Genomic DNA, 20,068 nt, shown 5'->3' on the forward strand with positions numbered 1-20,068 from the left:
GCGACTTCACTTTCACTTTTCACTTTCATGCATTGGAGAAGGCAATGGCAACCCACTCCAGTGTTCTTGCCTGGAGAATCCCAGGGACGGCGAAGCCTGGTGGGCTGCCGTCTATGGGGTTGCACAGAGTCGGACACGACTGAAGCGATTTAGCAGCAGCAGCAGCAGCAGCAGCAGCAGCAGCAGCAGACATATGGCTGGTGGCTCAGACAGTAAAGAATCTGCCTGCAGTGCAAGAGACCCGGGTTTGATCACTGGGTTGGGAAGTTCCGCTGGAGAAGGGGATGGCAACCCACTCCAGCATTCCTGCCTGGAGAATCGCATAGATAGTGGAGTTGGCAGGCTGCAGTCCATGGGGTCACAAAGAGCGGGACACAACTGAGAACTAAAACACACACACAGACACACACACACAGCACATAATCCTGACTTCCAGCTAGCTGTGGCTGCCACACGGGGAAGAGGGCCACAGTCAGTGGAACCTCTGGGTTCTGTTCTTTTCCCTTGTGGGGCTAGCATATTCTGTAGCACCAAGAAAGCCCTTGGTAGAGAAAATCTGCTTTATATTCTGTTCTTTAAGTGGCTTGTTTGGTTGTCCAGGGCTATTATCATAAAAGTGGACTATGATTAAAGAAATGTGCTACTAATGGTAATGCTGCTGCTGCTGCTGCTAAGTCGCTTCAGTCGTGTCCGACTCTGTGTAACCCCATAGACAGCAGCCCACCAGGCTCCCCCGTCCCTGGGATTCTCCAGGCAAGAATACTGGAGTGGATTGCCATTGCCTTCTCCAATGCATGAAAGTGAGAATTGGAAGTGAAGTCGCTCAGTCGTGTCTGACTCATAGCGACCCCATGGACTGCAGCCCACCAGGCTCCTCCATCCATGGGATTTTCCAGGCAAGAGTACTGGAGTGGGGTGCCATTGCCTTCTCTGACTAATAGTAATACTAACTTAAAATACTTGCATAATGTTTACTATATGCCAAGCATAAATTCAAAATGATTTAGATGCTGTATACTATTAAAGGATTATAGTTCTATAAGGATAAATAATACTATTAAACACCCTTTACATAAGAAAATAGGTTTAGGGAGAGTACGTAACTTGCTAAAGTTTGCCTAACTGATGTATTCTGCTTTCAGATCCAGGCATTCTGACTCAAAAGCCCATAGTGTTTTACTGTTTGTTTGTTTTTTTTAGAGAGTTCAATGCTTCTAAAAATTTGGTTTTAAGTTTTTTTTCCAAAACGTATTCATTTTTAATTGAAGGAAAATTGCTTCCCAATATTGTGTTGGCCTCTGCCATTCATCAGCATGAGTCAGCCGTAGGAATACATGTGTCCCCTCCGTCTTGATCCTCCCTCCAGCCACTCACCCCTTCCCACCCCTCTAGGTTGTTACAGAGTCCTGGTTTGAGTCCCCTGAGTCATACAGCACATTCCCGTCGGTTATCTATTTTACACGTGGTAGTGAATATGCTTCCATGTTACTCTCTGCATTCGTCCCGCCACCTCCATCCCCTCACGACCGTAAGTCTGTTCTCTATGTCTGCATCTCCATTGTTGCCCTGCAAATAGGTTCATAAGTACCATCTTTCTAGATTCCATATATATGTTTTTCTCTTCCTGACTTACTTCAGTCTATATAGTGGGGAATGCCTTTGAGTCAGTTCTAATGATGTGGATGAACACAGAGCCTATTATACAGGGTCTTAAGTTTTTATTTTTAAAGATTAATATCTTGATTTACCTGGGCTTGCTATCTCTAGCTATAACAGATTAGATAAAAATATAATAACTTGCTGGTAAAGTTATTCATGCATTTTTTTTGCCTTTAAGCTGTACTAAATTAAAATTCTGAAGAGATGTATTTCTTTGTATTTCAAATAGGGTCACTTTTCAAAGGTTCAAGAGTTTAAATAGACATCTGAAATTTAGACAGTAATGAGTTCTTTCTCCATTATGGGGGGAAATACAATATAGATTTAAATCTTGATTTTACTTTTGTGGAACAGGGGTCATAAACAGAAAGTGATTTTATTTTATATAAAGAAATAACCAAACACATGTACAGAATGACTTACGTATTCAATCTGTTATACCAACTGAATTAATTGTTCTTTGTATATTATAGATAAAAATAAAGAAAACAATTATTCTAATACTGAAATGTGTCATGCAACAAATATACAATACTCTAAGTATTCTGTAGTATACATAGTTTATGAAGTTTAATTTTTAATTGAAGAATAATTGAAAAATAAAATAGAATATATTTAAAGTGTACAAGCAAATTAATACATCTATCACATTACATAGTTACCTCTTTTTCTAGCATGAACGCTTGAGATTTACTCTCAGCAAATTTCAAGTATACAACATGGTAGTATTAATTGTAGTCACTGTGCTAAACTCAAATCTGTCGAATTTACTCATCTTCTAACTAAAAGTTTGTAATTCTGTGAAGTTTAATTTTTAATAAAGCTACATAGATTACGCTTCTAGTATGGGGAAAAAACTATTACTGATAAATCTTACAGCTTTTTCAAAATGGAACACTTCTCAAAATGTTCTTTTTTATTGCAAAAGATCTATCTATAAATAAATCTATTGAAGCTATTATTTGTTCCATTGTTGAAGACTTAGATATATTTTTTATTTATAAAATGCTCTGTTAATTTTACTCTCTAGCTTTTGGTTATACAAGTAAAGTACAGCTATTCAAAACAAGCTTCTTGAATTTATACTGAAGTTTCTGGTTCAGTTCAGTTCAGTTCAGTCACTCAGTCATGTCTGACTCTTTGCAACCCCATGAATCACAGCACCCCAGGCTTCCCTGTCCTTCACCAACTCCCGGAGTTCACTCAAACTCAACGTCCATCGAGTCGGGGATGCCATCCAGCCATCTCATCCTCTGTCGTCCCCTTCTCTTCCTGCCCCCAATCTCTCCCAGCATCAGAGTCTTTTCCAATGAGTCAACTCTTCCCATGAGGTGGCCAAAGTACTAGATTTTCAGCTTTAGCATCATTCCTTCCAAAGAACACCCAGGGCTAATCTCCTTTAGAATGGACTTGTTGGATATCCTTGCAGTCCAAGGGACTCTCAAGAGCCTTCTCCAACACCACAGTTCAAAAGCAGCAATTCTTCAGCACTCAGCTTTCTTCACAGTCCAACTCTAACATCCATACATGACTACTGGAAAAACCATAGCCTTGAGTAGACGGACCTTTGTTGGCAAAGTAATGTCTCTGCTTTCGAATATGCTATCTAAGTTGGTCATAACTTTCCTTCCAAGGAGTAAGTGTCTTTTAATTTCATGGCTGCAATCACCATCTGCAGGGATTTTGGAGCCCCAAAAAATAAAGTCTGGCACTGTTTCCACTGTTTTCCCATCTATTTCCCATGAAGTGATGGGACCGGATGCCATGATCTTCGTTTTCTGAATGTTGAGCTTTAAGCCAACGTTTTCGCTCTCCTCTTTCACTTTCATCAAGAGGCTTTTTAGTTCCTCTTCACTTTCTGCCATAAGGGTGGTGTCATCTGCATATCTGAGGTTATTATTTCTCCTGGCAATCTTGATTCCAGCTTGTGCTTCTTACAGCCCAGCGTTTCTCATGATGTACTCTGCATATAAGTTAAATAAGCAGGGTGACAATATACAGCCTTGATGTACCATTTAGCATTCCCCAAATCAGTGTTAGTCCACATTCTCCTTAGCATTTGGTATTGCTTGATTTAGATCTTAGCCAGTCTAATAGGTGTGTAGCGCTGTCACATTTTGCCGTTTCCTAAAGACACATGTAAATGAGCACCTCGTGTCCCATTTCCCATCATCTTTTTTGATGAGATTTCTGTTCAATCTTTTGTTTTGGTTTGTTTTACTTATTTTTGAGTTTTAAGGATTTATATTAAAAAGCAATGCCCTTGTAAAGAATGCAAGTCCTTTGTCAGGTATGTGGTTTGCAAATATTTCTCTCAGTCTATTGTTTGTTTTTTTCCCCTCTTAAGAGTATCTAGATTTGAACAGAAACTCACTATTTGTTGGTCGTTTGCTTTTTCTCCATCAATGTGTTAAGTAAAATAATAGGGTATAGAAGAACAATGTACTCTATAAGCTTTAGTTTCCAAGCATTGTTTATTATTTTGAAATTAAAAAAAAATCAATTGAAAGTGCTAAAGGCAATTTTAAATTACATATTTTCCAAGTGTAAACATACTTTATTTTCCAGAATTCTAGTAGTGCAGAAAATTGAAGTATCAACATAGGCTAGAAATCATAGACAGGTTTTTAATTCAACAGCGAAGCTATTTGAAATTGTTGACTTTTATAATAAGGAGGAGCAATTGGTTTATATAATTTTCTAAAATCAATTTTGTTTTTATAAAATCTCGTTTTGAAGAAAGTTCAAAAAATGATTTTGACCAAGATTCTTTCAATCTCCCTACAACATAGCTAAGTAAATTTCTAATTTTGAAAATCCCGTTCTGTTTTTGGAAAGCTCTCATTTTTATGAAGTTATTTCTTGTTTGAAATAGATTCCAGAGCCCACATTCTTAACTACTAAATCAAGCTGGCTAATGGCATGGCTTCCCTGTATCCCATTTAAAACTGGAAATTGAAATTAAATGTGGTGCTCCTGGGGTATGCAATCTGTATTGGCTAAGTGGAAGTCTTATCTTTGCTCAAAATATTACATACAATATTATTTAGGATCCAATTACCTTGATTGTTTGCTGTGTGCTTAGTTGCTCAGTCATGTCTGACTCTTTTGACCCCATGAACTGGAATCTGCCAGGCTACTCTGTACATGGAATTCTCCAGGCAAGAATACTGGAGTGGGTAGCCATTACCTTCTCCAGGGGATCGTCCTGACCCAGGAATCAAACCATGGTCTCCTGCACTGCAGGCAGATTCTTTACCAACTGAGCTTCAAGGGAAGCCCAGTTAGCTTGATTATGCATGCCTTTAGCTTAACCTAGTTTTTATTCTTTTTACCTATGTATTAGATTTTTTTCCATCAATATTTATAAGCATTTCTATTGCCTGACACCCTAGAAAAGAATATTTCATATACACCAAACTCAATTATTTTTCAGTGATTAAATGGATTTTTAAAATACATTATTTTTTTCCCTAGGAGATCAGTGTGGCATGGCAATTAAGAGCTTACATCACTTACTAGCTGTAGGACCTTGCCAGATAGTTTGTTCTTTCTTGTTTATCCGTTACATGGGATTAATAATGGAATATCCATATGATAGAGTTGTCTCATAGGTTTAAATAAGTGAATGCAGCAATGTAGGCAGAATATAGATATACTGAATAAATGTTAGCAGGAAAAAATTATACTTGCACTAATACAAATACCTGTGTAAGGAAGAAACTGCACATTTAATTGGTTGAACAATAATTTTTTTTTTTTATAAACACACATTTTTTTTTTCAAGAGCCCAGATTTTCCTATCAGCAAAGTAATCTGGTGAATGTGTAATGAAAATTGCTTAGCAGATCAGAGAATATTCCTTGAAAGGGCAACAATCTTTATAATGTTGTTAGACCTCAAAAGGGCAATCGATTTTAATGATAAAGGTTTATCTGAGGACTTTAAAACAAACCTTCTCCTAAGGAATTTTTTTTCCTCATTTTTAATACACTTTTATAGGAGATGGCTATTTTTACAATGCATTTAAAGATATTTCAATTCAGAAGACGTTCAGAAAAAAATATTGACAAGCCAAAAATGTTTCCTCTTTCCAGACATAAATGTAACTGGACGTTTCTTTCTTCATTTTCCTTTGAAGAGCTCATCAGGAGGAGAGATATACTGCCATTCTCACTTACTGATAAAAGGGATATTAGAGCGAAAAGCAATTATGAATGTCACAGAGTCTCAGCCCAGAGCCTCACCCAACTCCTTTGAAAGGCACACGGAGGGAACAGGGAACACATTGTAAATGAGATTTGGCACCTTAGCTTCTCAATTTTAAGACAGTCAGCACTCCCACTGGCTTTAGCTCTAGGAAGTGTTGCCTGGGTGGTAATTGTATTTTACATTTTATTTACATAAGAGGCAAAATATAATGTAAGAATTCTGGAAAAGAAAGGGGGAGGTCCTCCTCAGATGTGTGGATGATAGTGAGAGCCAAATAATAGTAAATACTAATAACTGAGCCAGCTGGACTTTTCAGACCATATTTTATTATTATACATAAATGATACATGAGTTATTCTTTTAAACAGAGCTTTCTGCCATTTGGGACTACTTTCTGGCATGAGTTGATTGTAGAGCATGATTTATATTCTGCTTAAATCATTTTTTTTCAGAAACTTTAAAAGGAATGGCTTTCTATGAGTGTGTTTCTAAAAACATTTGTTCTTTAAACCCAAGGAACACAGTGAGCAGCCTTTGTCAACAAATTCAGTGAACCAGAGGCATTGTCAGCTTCATAGGATTTGAAAGTGAAGAAATTAACCTGGAGCAGACAAATGCTTATGAGATGAGGCTTATTGTGTTGGTTTATCTTTCTTCTACTATGCCCTGAGGAGAAGGAAATTAAAAATATACTGTTGAAGGTATATATGCAACATAGTGAAGTGTTAGAAGTTGCTGGTTCCCAAGAACCTTCTCTTTTAGAAGCACTTGTACTGAGGTTTCCTTTTACCCACTCTCGTGTAGAAGGGAGGAGAGGCTTGTGGGATTTTCTTTCTGGGGAGAGGCACGTGCCCTTCTTAGAATGTCAGATGGAAACTTGGCAAAGCCATGTGAAAGGAAGGCCCAGAAGCTGTAGGTTAAGCCAAAAGTAGTACAGCATCACTGATTCAACAGACGTGAATGTGAGCAAACTCTGGGAGACAGAGGACAGAGGAGCCTGGTGTGCTGCTGTCCATTGGGTTGCAGAGTTGGACATGACTTAGCAATTGAAAAATGGTAACAACAGGAGAATATGGGCTTCCAGGTGGTTCTAGTGCTAAAGAATCCACCTGCCAGTGCGGGAGATACAAGAGACACCAGTTCGATCCCTGGATTGGGAAGATCCTTTGGAGTAGGAAATGGCAACCCACTACAGTATTCTTGCCTGGGAAATCCCATGGGCAGAGGAGCCTGGAGGACTATAGTCCGTAGGGTCACAAAGAATCAGACACAACTGAGCACACACAGACTCATGCATATAAAACCTTCGGTAAAAGGGAGAAAGTCAGGTGATAGCTGAAGTTGTAGTTGAACAGTAGAAAATCCCAGTGTTTGTTGCAGCCTACCTCCATTATGCATCTGTGAGTTAGAATATGAAAGAGGAAAGAAAATACAGCACGGTGATATATCCTAGGTAAATTGTAGTGTTTTTGAAGATAGGATTATTTCCTTTTTAAAAAGCTTTCTAACTTGTGTGAGGGTAGGGTGATATATCCTAGGTAAATTGTAGTGTTTTTGAAGATAGGATTATTTCCTTTTTAAAAAGTATTCTAATTTGTGTGGGGGTATAGCAAACACCCTCTTCCAACAACACAGGAGAAGACTCTACACATGGACATCACTAGATGGTCAACACAGAAATCAGATTGATTATATTCTGTGCAGCCAAAGATGGAGAAGCTCTATACAGTCAACAAAAACAAGACCAGGAGCTGACTGTGGCTCAGACCATGAACTCCTTATTGCCAAATTCAGACTGAAATTGAAGAAAGTAGGGAAAACCGCTAGACCATTCAGGTATGACCTAAATCAAATCCCTTATGATTATACAGTGGAAGTGAGATATAGATTTAAGGGCTTAGATCTGATAGATAGAGTGCCTGATGAACTATGGACAGAGGTTCGTGACCTTGTAGAGGAGACAGGGATCAAGACCATCCCCATGGAAAAGAAATGCAAAAAAGCAAAATGGCTTTCTGGGGAGGCCTTACAAATAGCTGTGCAGAGAAGAGAGGCAAAAAGCAAAGCAGAAAAGGAAAGATATAGGCATCTAAATGCAGAGTTCCAAAGAATAGCAAGAAGAGATAAGAAAGCCTTCTTCAGCGATCAATGCAAAGAAATAGAGGAAAACAACAGATTGAGAAAGACTAGAGATCTCTTCAAGAAAATTAGAGATACCAAGGGAACATTTCATGCAAAGATGGGCTCGATAAAGGACAGAAATGGTCTGGACCTTACAGAAGCAGAAGATATTAAGAAGAGGTGGCAAGAATACACGGAAGAACTGTACAAAAAAGATCTTCACTACCCAGATAGTCATGATGCTGTGATCACTAATCTAGAACCAGACATCTTGGAATGTGAAGTCAAGTGGGCCTTAGAAAGCATCACTATGAACAAAGCTAGTGGAGGTGATGGAATTCCAATTGAGCTATTTCAAATCCTGAAAGATGATGCTGTGAAAGTGCTGCACTCAATATGCCAGCAAATTTGGAAAACTCAGCAGTGGCCACAGGACTGGAAAAGGTCAGTTTTCATTCCAATCCCAAAGAAAGGCAATGCCAAAGAATGCTCAAACTACTGCACAATTGCACTCATCTCACATGCTAGTAAAGTAATGCTCAAAATTCTCCAAGCCAGGCTTCAGCCATACGTGAACCGTGAACTCACTGACATTCAAGCTGGTTTTAGAAAAGGCAGAGGAAGCAGAGATCAAATTGCCAACATCCACTGGATCATGGAAAAAGCAACAGAGTTCCAGAAAAACATCTATTTCTGCTTTATTGACTTTGCCAAAGCCTTTGACTGTGTGGATCACAAGAAACTGGAAAATTCTGAAAGAGATGGGAATTCCAGGCCACCTGACCTGCCTCTTGAGAAATCTGTATGCAGGTCAGGAAGCAACAGTTAGAACTGGACATGGAACAACAGACTGGTTCCAAATAGGAATAGGAGTACGTCAAGGCTGCATATTGTCACCCTGCTTATTTAACTTATATGCAGAGTACATCATGAGAAACGCTGGACTGGAAGAAACACAAGCTGGAATCAAGATTGCCGGGAGAACTATCAATAACCTCAGATATGCAGATGACACCACCCTTATGGCAGAAAGTGAAGAGGAACTAAAAAGCCTCTTGATGAAAGTGAAAGAGGAGAGTGAAAAAGTTAGCCTAAAGCTCAACATTCAGAAAACTAAGATCATGGCATCCGGTCCCATCACTTCATGGGAAATAGATGGGGAAACAGTGGAAACGGTGTCAGACTTTATTTTGTGGGGCTCCAGAATCACTGCAGATGGTGACTGCAGCCATGAAATTAAAAGACACTTACTCCTTGGAAGAAAAGTTATGACCAACGTAGATAGCATATTCAAAAGCAGAGACATTACTTTGCCGACTAAGGTCTGTCTAGTCAAGGCTATGGTTTTTCCTGTGGTCATGTATGGATGTGAGAGTTGGACCGTGAAGAAGGTTGAGCACCGAAGAATTGATGCTTTTGAACTGTGGTGTTGGAGAAGACTCTTGAGAGTCCCTTGGACTGCAAGGAGATCCAACCAGTCCATTCTAAAGATCAACCCTGGGATTTCTTTGGAAGGAATGATGCTAAAGCTGAACTCCAGTACTTTGGCCACCTCATGCGAAGAGCTGACTCATTGGAAAAGACTCTGATGCTGGGAGGGATTGGGGGCAGGAGGAGAAGGGGACGACCCAGGATGAGATGGCTGGATGGCATCACGGACTCGATGGACGTGAGTCTGAGTGAACTCCGGGAGATGGTGATGAACAGGGAGGCCTGGTGTGCTGCGATTCATGGAGTCGCAAAGAGTCAGACACAATTGAGCCACTGAACTGAACTGAACTGATAGCCGATTCACAGTGTTGTGGTAGGTTCAGGTACACAGCAAAGAGACTCAGCCATACATATACATATACATATATCCATTCTCCTCCAAACACCTCTTCCATCCAGGCTGCCACATAGCACTGAGCAGAGTTCCATGTGCTATACAGTAGGTCCTTGTTGGTTAGGATAGGACTATTTCTTACTGATCTTTATCTGTGAAACTCCTTTCACAAGTCATCATTCGCTCAGTATTTGCCAGATTACATGGAATTGCATTAATTTGCCTTTATGTAGGAATTTGTTGTACTTCTAGGCCCTTACAATTTTCTTCAAACATTAAAGTATTGCAGACAACAATAAAAATAATCTGTGTATTTGTTTAAATGTCACTTGGCTTGCCATTCTGGGCCTGTCACTTACATTTAGTGTTGTTTAGATAATAAGTTATTATGGCAACTAGAATATCAATTCATGTGCCAGAGGAATTAACTTTGAAGTCTTGACTATTCTGGTTGTATTGTAGACTGGCATATTTTTATTGGAGATTTTTGTGTGCCCCTGTGGCTTGAAATTCTTTGGATCATGGGAGAAAATTTTTCATCTCTTTGTCTTCTTTCACTTTTTGGTTTTTAATTTTTAACTTAAATATATAGAGTGAGTAAAATTCCTGAGAAAGTAAGTCTTTGTTATATACAATCCAAAGTCCCTTTCCATAATATTTTTAGGTTTTCCATATGTTAATAAATATAGTGTTCTACACAACTATGACCTTTAGATATGTGTATATTTTTCTCATTTCTAATTTCCTATTCATAGGATTTATAGTCATTCTTAGGTAAAAATGATTTTTTATGTAATAATTCCTAAATTCTCATGATTTATTTACATTTGTTGATATTTTATCCTGAAAGGTAGGTATGGGAACTCAGATTATGGGGTATTTTCTGTCATAAGGTTGCCACATATATAGATAGATGTAAGTAATATATACAAGACATTTTCATGTACATAAATTGATTTTTACTGTGTGTGCGTGTGTGTGTGCGTGCATGCATGCTCAGTTGTGTCTGACTCTGCGAACCCTGAACTGTATCCTGCCAGGTTCCTCTGTCCATGGGATTCTCCAGACAAGAATACTGGAGTGGGTTGCTGTGCCCTTCCCCAGGGGATTTTCCTGACTGAGGGGTCAAACCCACATCTCCAACACTGGCAGGTGGATTCTTTACCACTGAGCCACCAGGGAAGCTCAATTTATGCTACAAGCTACACTTATTAATGAATTTTTAATCTTCTAAACTGTGAGTTTACTTTCTCCCCATTTTGAGGATAGAAATAGTAAACTTCAGACCTAATACTTTCTCATGTAATTTTAACCTAGGTTTTTCTCCTGGGGCCTTATTTATAATAACAAATGGTTCTGACTAGAGGTACAGGGTAAGAAGGTTGGGGAAGAAGGAGACGGAATAAAGGCTAAATTTGTTATAAGAAATATTTCCAGTATATCAGTGTTTTTCTGAAATGTGGAATAATCCTTTTATCCCACACTGCCATTTTAGTAAATCCTGAAAGCAGAGGAAATAGTAACAAATATTGGATGCTTACATATTTTTTTCCTTCCCAAGAGATCAAAGTCCTTTCCTTTATAAACCTGTTAAGTAGAGGGTAACAGGTACTGTCTTTCTTTCAGCTGAGGAAGCTTATTAGAATGACCTACTTTACTTTGCACACTTAAGGAAGGTTTGAATCTTGATCCTAGGTCCTTAGATTCCAAGGCTTTGTTTTGCCAGCCACACAGAGTCTGTGGCAGGATACTTAATTCCAGGGCTTACTACAAAATGAAAATGCAGGGCCCCTTGATAATAAATTGTTAAGCATTTGAAGATGATGGCAACAGAGCACTTAATCAATTACAATGTGTCTCTAAGAGTTGGAGAAGGCAATGGCACCCCACTTCAGTACTCTTGCCTGGAAAATCCCATGGACGGAGGACCCTGGTAGGCTAAAGTCTGTGGGGTCCCTAAGAGTCGGACATGACTAAGTGACTTCACTTTCACTTTTCACTTTCATGCATTGGAGAAGGAAATGGCAACCCACTCCAGTGTTCTTGCCTGGAGAATCCCAGGGATGGGGGAGCCTGGTGGTCTGGAGTCACACAGAGTTGGACACGACTGAATTGACTTAGCAACAGCAGCCGCTCTAAGAGTGGGAGCCTGTGAGACCACACGGGTCATACATCCATTATGTTGCTCCGGTCAAGCTGAAGGGTGCAAATACATTCAGGCATCCAAAGCAGGAGCCCAGGAAAGAATGCAAAGGCAAGTTTCCAGCAAGAAGCTGGCTAGACCAGACAACGGCCGAGAATAGAAGCTTTGGTTGGGTGAATATCCAGATGTTTACAGCCTCCCTGAGGTATACTGAGTCCTTAGCTTAGAAAAGCGCTCTGCTTTCAGAGGATGCTGAGATAGGCTTGACTTTCTTGATGACTTAGGTTAGGATGGACTCAGTTCAGGGCAGGACTGAGATCTCAGGTTGGACTTCACAGTACTCAAGGGTGAAGAGGGATAGTCTTAGCTGCACACTAATTTAGTGCTGTTCCCTGCAAAGGTGAATGTGCACACATGGTTTATTTTATTAAATGCCATTTGTGACAGTCTAGACATCTTTACTGAAGTCAGAATGAGTTCAAACTAACTTCTCTGTTAAAACCGGATGACTCCTTAATCAAATGTTTCAACAGACGCCGCAAAAATTGTTTATATACTTCTAGAATTTATTAATCCATTCAATGAATATTTATTAACACATTACGAATTACAGGCCCTGTTTTAAACACAAGACAAATCTTTGATCTTAAGTAGTGTACATTCTAGTAGATTCCACAGAATCCGGTGAATTCCAGTGGGCTTTGAAATATTGAATTTGGGTGTATTTTGTTATTTTCTTAAGCTTTTTGTTTTTTGTACTTGAAGCAAAGTGAAAAGAATGGCCAGTAATTAGGTATTATATTGTTTTCTATAAAGAAAAGGAGCATTTTGTATGTTATAGAATACTAGGTAAAAGATAGATTCCTTTTGGGACTTTTTCCTCTACTTTAAAAAGGAATTAAAATCACTAAAAACATAAAGGTCTCATAAGCTACACTGCCTTTGTTAGAAATTTGTAACTTGCAATTAAAGTAGAGATGATTTTGTGACACTCCTTTTGGGAGGCATGGTGTTTTGTTGTATTTAACTTTTACCAGAAAATGTTCTTGTGAGTTCTGTGTTTTAATCTGGTAAGATTTATTCTGTGTACTATATTACTTTCAAAGACTCTGTCACAACAAGGCATTAAAAACTTAATAGTATAACTGAAGTATTTCTTGAGGCAAAATGGAGAAACAGAAGGAAACCTGTTTCGTGGAAACGCTGTTGAGTGCATCTTGAAATCCTTATGAGCGCAAAAACAATACTGTCCACAGCCACATATTTTGATACACCATAAAATCCTTGATTTCTCCTGATTGAGGAACACTAGACATTCCCACAGATACTTCAAATCTCTTTTGAAACATAATACTTGAAAAAAATTAGTAATAAGCATTCTTATTCCCACAGTCTGTGTACCTCCATCCCCGACTGTATCACTGTCTTAACTTGGCAAGACTTTGCTTCCAATTGACTAACATCTTTTTCTTTCCTTTTTCATTTTCAAATGATTTTTCATTTAATTTTGAGAGATACAACAATATAAGAATGTTCCTTTTAACTTTTAAATGCACTTGCCATATTTAAAAAATTATATAGTTATTATTTGCTTCGAAAAATTAATTCACTAGAAATACATTGAAAACTTAAAACATGGAAGAAACTTGCTGGAGAGTTGAAGAGATTTGGCAGTGAGTATGGTTATAAGGGGAATATATAATGCAAAAGATATTAGCCCTTCTACTAGTTTGGGAATAAACAGTGTATTTTGTTCATTGTAATCTCTCATATTGGAATTCCATTTCCCTCTCCTGTAACATTGGGATCTCCATATCCTTCAGTTGCTTATCCCACAAAGCCCTTTCCAGAATGTCATAATCAGAGTTCATCATCTCTGTATACTCTTTAGAGGTCATTACACATCTATATTAGCATCTTCCCTGGTGGCTCAGAGGTTAAAGCATCTGCCTCCAATGCAGGAGACATGGGTTCGATCTCTGGGTTGGGAAGATCCCCTGGAGAAGGAAATGGTAACTCACTCCAGTATTCTTGCCTGGAGAATCCCATGGATGGAGAAGCCTGGTAGGCTAGAGTCCACGAGGTCACAATGAGTTGGACACAACTGAGCGACTTCACATACTTACACATCTATATAGCATTACTGATTTGGGGTTTTTGTTGCTGTTCTTGCTTTCATATCTAATTATACCCATTAAATTTGTGGCATGGCTATTCAGTTTAGATTAATTAAAGTGAAATAATATGATAAATTCAATTTTTGCCTGTACTACCACATTTCAACAGCTACATGTAGCCCATGGCTGGACAACACAGATTTAGATAATTTCCACCATCACATAAAATTATTTTGGATGGCAGTACACTAAACTGTAAGCTTCTTGAAGGCAGAGGCTATATCATTTAAATTAATCAGTTCCAAAACTTAAATAATAATCAGTGTGAAATAGGTATATCTCAGTGGGGATGTAAGGCAATGAGGAAGATCAGGATTATTTGGCAGGTAGAAAGGAGAGCTGTGCATTTTTTAAAGCATTACTTCAAATGAGCTTTGTTATTGCATTGAACTCTAAAAAAAGGCAGGTATATTAGGTCTGCTGAAATACATATAGATACTAGGGATTCAAATAAATCATCGAGACCACATATTGAACTCAGTTTTAACAAATGTTGTCACAGTGAAGTAACTGGATTAAAAGATGATATTTGAATTTATCTATCAATCCAATGTCTATATTTAATGTGCATTACTATTTTAGGGGCTTGAAATATATTTTTAAAGAGATATTTTATTTAAGATTGCATGTTCTAAGAAGTTCTGCAGTTCGGTTCAGTTGAGTTGCTCGGTTGTGTCCAACTCTCTGTGACCCCATGGACTGCAGCACGCCAGGCTTCCCTGTCCATCACCAACTTCCTTAGCTCTCTGCACTATCCCATAGTTCTGCACTAGTACCAAAGAAATGAACACTCCTAGTTTTCACTAATACAATGAAAAGGTAAGTTTATTGCATTTCATTGCACTTTAAAAATAACATACAATTATTGGCTAGCTAGAAATATACTACTTCCTTTTCTAGATATATACAGTCATGCTGAGCCATATAATTGTATTCATTGCATACTTAGGCCTTTGATTTCAGAATATTGTTCATAAGTAGAATGGAAATTCTGCAGGGAGAGCAAGCCTGGTCCATGGGAAGAGCATGGCCTTTGTCTAACTTGACCACTGACTGACAGTGTGGTCTTGGGCAGATTACCTAACAGCTCTGAATGTTTTCCCTCATTCTAAGATGAGGAAACTGATCTTTTTTTATTCTAATTTTTATTGGAGTATAGCTACTTTACAATGTTATGTTAGTTTCTGCTGTACAGCAAAGTGAGTTAGCTATATGTATATCTATATTCCTTCTTTCTTGAATTTCCTTCGAGGCCACCAATCTTTACCACACACATGTATTATGAAGTTTGCAGAAATAGATTAAATAGATTAGAGCAGCAAGCACCGGTCTAGCATGTACTACTTCTCCTTTTAAAACTAAGTTCAAAACCTGCCAGTGTCCTACCTTTTGATCGCCTCAGTATCTTTACCACCTAATTTATACAAAGGGCTTCCTTGGTGGCTCAGAGGGTAAAGAATCTGCCTGCAATGCAGGAGATCCAGGTTCAATCCCTGGATCAGGAAGGTGCCCTGGAAAAGGGAATGGGTACCCCAGAATTCTTGCCTGGAGAATTCCATGGACAGAGGAGCCTGGTGGGCTACAGTCCATGGGATCACAAAGAGTTAGATATCTCTGACTGACTAACACATAGTGTTTATACAAAAACCCCAAGATTCTGTGCTTAATTTTTTTTTCTGATGAATGGTAATTTTTGTTTGTTTATCATTGTCTGTCTGTAGATCTTTTCTCTTTAGTACATGTTCCTTCAATGGCAATAATTATATTCTGAGACAAAGAAAATACCACTTTAATGGGCATAGACATAGGCAGCCTATGCCATTAAACTTGAGAACAGCTTAAAATAACATAAAAGCTCTCCAAATTAAAAGGGGTTTTAGAAAATTTTGTGCTACTTTATATACCAGGAACAACATTGTTTATTTGGTTGGACTGGCCTGAAGATTTGTAATGCTGGGAAAGATTGAGGGCAGGAGGAGAAAGGGAAGACAGAAGATGAAATGGTTGGATGGCATCACCGACTCAATGGACATGGGTTTGGGTGGACTCCAGGAGTTGGTGATGGACAGGGAGGCCTGGCGTGCTGCAGTTCATGGGGTAGCAAAGAGTCGGACACAACTGAGCGACTGAACTGAACTGAACTGAAGATTTGTACTGCATGGCAACATTTATCCTAATAAGGACCATTTGTACGTGGGGTAATGTTCAACCTGAATGCTGTTATGATTTAGGAGAAGGAATAAATTACATTCCCTTGCCTGATGTTCAGCAGCCCCTTCTCTCTCTCTTTCTCTCTCACTCTCTCTTTGTCTCTTACACACACACAGACACACCACACTCTATCTGACCTAATTTCCAGGCTTTTGCTCATATTGAACTCCTTTCTTTGATGTCTCCTTCTTTAACCAACTTATTTGCTTTGCATGACATAGGTTTTTGGAATGAGGGAGGTCAAGTTTTTGAATACGATGCCATTCCTTTCTCCAAGGGATCCTCCTAACCCAGGAATTGAACCCAGGTCTCTTGCATTGCAGAAGGATTCTTTACCATCTGAGCCACCAGGGAAGCCCCATGCTTTGACTACTACTGACTGAATCTCTGACCTACACAATATGGGTTTCTCATCTGTAAAATGGGAATAAAAACACCTTGTATGTTATTTTGAAGTTTAAGTGGGAAATTCATTGTTATTGTTTAGTTATTTAGTTATGTTAGTTATTTAGTCACTAAGTCGTGTCTGACTCTTTTGCGACCCTGTGAACTTTAGCCCACCACGCTCCTCTGTTCATGGGATTCTCCAAGCAAGAATACTGGAGTGAGTTTCCATTTCCTTCAAGGGATCCTCCCAATCCAGAGATATGACCCATGTCTCCTGCATTGGCAGGCGGGTTCTTTGCCACTGAGCGAGCCACCAGAGAAACTCAAGTAGGAAATAGATGTTTACAAATTTTCTGACATACTTTCTTAGTAAATATTGATCTGTCCATCCTTTATCTTTTTCAAATGAAAGTTTTGAAGATCTAGTGATCCAGTGAGTTAGCATGCTGTATAGTAAGAGGTGAAGAGCATAGAATTTGAGTCAAACCTGGGTTCAATTCTTGGCTCTGCCACTTACTTGCTGCGATATTACTTAATCTGTTAAAATAGTTTCTTAATTGATAAATAGTTATTCCTATTTACAGTAGTTGTTGTGAGGATAATATGAAATGAATATAAATTGCTTTGGACTGGATCTCATACTTACTATACGTTACTAAGCTGTCATTAAATCACTCCACTCAAATCATCACCTGTGGTCTGAGTTATGTTTAGCTTCTCTAAAGATATCTTCTAAACTGGATCTTAAGATTCTGAAGGGTTAGGAGCCATGTTTGAGTATTTGAACTTGGTAGCACCACGTAGGCTCATGCCAATTTCATTATGCCAGTTTGTTCAATTTATGGCCAATAGAAAACCTGCTCCAGATTTTTGGCCTGTCCACCTGTCAGTCACTACCCTCAGGGTAGTCAATAGGAGCAGCAAGTTTGGGTAACTCATTACTTATAATCAAAGCTGTACCAAAGTATCAGATTTTCTAAGTAGAATGGCACAGCAATTGTATTATGTGACTAGAACTTTATAAAGAATTACGTACTTCTCTCATACTTGTACAGTATCTGTGCATTTCTTCCATACTTAGACCATATTTACATTACTTCAAAAAAGTGTGTGTGTGGCCTACCCTGGATTTTATGTAATGTAATTCACTACTTAGAAGCTCATTACATGTACTATGTATTTTCTGATGATTAGTTATGGGAAGAAAGTAAAATAAAGTGGGGAGTGAAAGGGAATTGAACATAAGCATAAGGAGAAAATGAGAGAATGATCAAGTTGAGTAGATGGTACATTCCACCAAAGACTGACTTAGTCATTGCTTTCCTAACTTTCATATGTTAGATCTATTTCATACCATTATTCTTGTTATAGTCTTTGTTGTTTTAAGAGATTATCTTTGTGAAAATCATTTATATAATTATTGTAGCTATGGTAAACTTAAAGATGTACTTTTTAAATATACTAAAATTATTTGGGTAATTTAAAACATGAAGGTTTAGGGTTAGGGTTAGCATGAAGGTTAATTTTAAAACACTCTTAGCCAACCAAGAAAAATAATTTTGGAAACTAAAATTTTAATACTTTCAAAATCAAAATAAATATTTCAATGCTTTTCAAAGTCTTAGTTTTTTCTTCAAGATTTACTTATGCAAAAGAAAAAAAAACTCATATAAATCTATTTGATGCACTATCCCTATGAAGTAGATCTTACTTAACTCCTTTTGATAAAAAATACGGAACAGAGAAAGTTGAAGACTTATCTTAAATCTCACAAAATATGAAATAATCAGAGTGGGATTTTAGGGTTTTAGGTTTTCCTTCCTGATTCATTATTGTGAGGCTTTTCTGTGGTTCTTGTTTATGGAGAAATTGAAAAGTAAACAGGTTTAGGGTCTGATGAAGTGTATTAATTTTTTTCAGACCATAGGAGATGCACGTTTCCAGTTTCTGTTATTGTGTTTGTTTAACATTTCTCTGTGAATCAGCCAGGTTATTTTGTCTCGTCTTAGCCAAATCAAATATGAACCCTGTACTTTTCCATTTGTGTTTGAAACTATAGTGAAAGTACTCATATTATAGTGTTTATTGAAGTGAAAACTTCTATGTGATTGTATAAATGCTTAATAGACTTGAAATAAAAGCTGTCAAATTCAATAATATTTGGAAAGATTGCATGCCTCTTCCCTACCATGTATTTATGGCATATTTTGGGGGAGGGCCAAATTTTTAAATTTAGTTCTATTGTAATGAATTTGCTAAGATTTTTAAGATTTCTCAATTACTGTTATATAAGATATATGAGAAGCACTTCTTGAATAAATGGTAGTGGAAGTCAACAAGAAAAAAGGTTATTTTATTATACTGTGCCTCTGATTTCAATTTCCTTTTTATCTCTTTGTTTTTATTTTTTTATGAATTTTAGAGGGCTGCTGAAGTATCAAACTAATTTAGATACCCACCCTCCTGGCTGCATTAATCTTAATGGAACCCACTTCCAGAATACTCATTTACCAGAGCATCTCTCAGATCATTTTCATGAATCTTTTCCTGGAGGATTTTCAAAGCCTGATGAACTTACCCAGAACACATTTGTGAAGATTTGTATGGAAGAGCCCAGGTTCCAAGCTAATTTTCCACAGGTCAGATTAGTCCTATATCTTTATTGATCTCTGCAAAGTCCATGTTCCCATAAAAAATTGATCAACATTACATTTAAACATGTTTTTAAAGGTAATAAGGCAATTATTCCTGCAGAAGAGAATGTTTCAGGCTGTTTCAGTAGCAAATTCGTACGTATTGTTTTTATATAATAGGCAGCCTACCATTCAATGAGATAGACCTATGATATTACAGAATATAGAAAATTCCTGTTTAATTCATCATATGATCTTTGCAAATTGTGGCACTGGTGCTTGCCGTAAGAATGGTGGCAAAGATACATTCCTTATGCATTGAGAAAAGTACGTTGAATAAGAAAAATAATAGTGAAAAATCTAGTATTACTAATAATAATTATTATAGTATAGTATTATATTATGTATAATATTATAAACACTAAGCTGTAAAATAAATTTATTGAATGCTTAGTATCATCTGCTAGGGGCTGTGCTAAAATATATTGTATGCTTTTTTAATATTCATGAGAACTCTTTGAAGCAATTACCATCATCCTTAATTTTCTGATGAGGAAATTATGGTATAATATTATTATGGTATAATATTATGTATAATATTATAAATACTGAGTTATATCAGTTTATTGAATGCTTGATATTATCTTCTTGGGGCTGTGCTAAAAATACATTATATGCATTTTTTAAATATTCACAATAA

General features: G+C 37.7%; 1 protein-coding gene across 4 annotated transcripts in view; it reads left to right on the forward strand.

The window, feature by feature from the left end:
* The window catches only part of NOX4 (NADPH oxidase 4), a 182,257-nt gene that overhangs the window by 57,789 nt on the left and 104,400 nt on the right, over positions 1-20,068 (forward strand). For all 4 annotated transcript variants that reach the window (XM_069564778.1, XM_069564780.1, XM_069564776.1 and 1 more), the window contains one exon: positions 19,158-19,374. In XM_069564778.1, coding sequence (XP_069420879.1) covers positions 19,158-19,374 — 217 coding nt within the window. The remainder of the gene's footprint in view (positions 1-19,157; positions 19,375-20,068) is intronic.

This window comes from Ovis canadensis, chromosome 21 (assembly GCF_042477335.2).
Source record: "Ovis canadensis isolate MfBH-ARS-UI-01 breed Bighorn chromosome 21, ARS-UI_OviCan_v2, whole genome shotgun sequence".
In the NCBI taxonomy this organism is placed as follows: domain Eukaryota; kingdom Metazoa; phylum Chordata; class Mammalia; order Artiodactyla; family Bovidae; genus Ovis; species Ovis canadensis.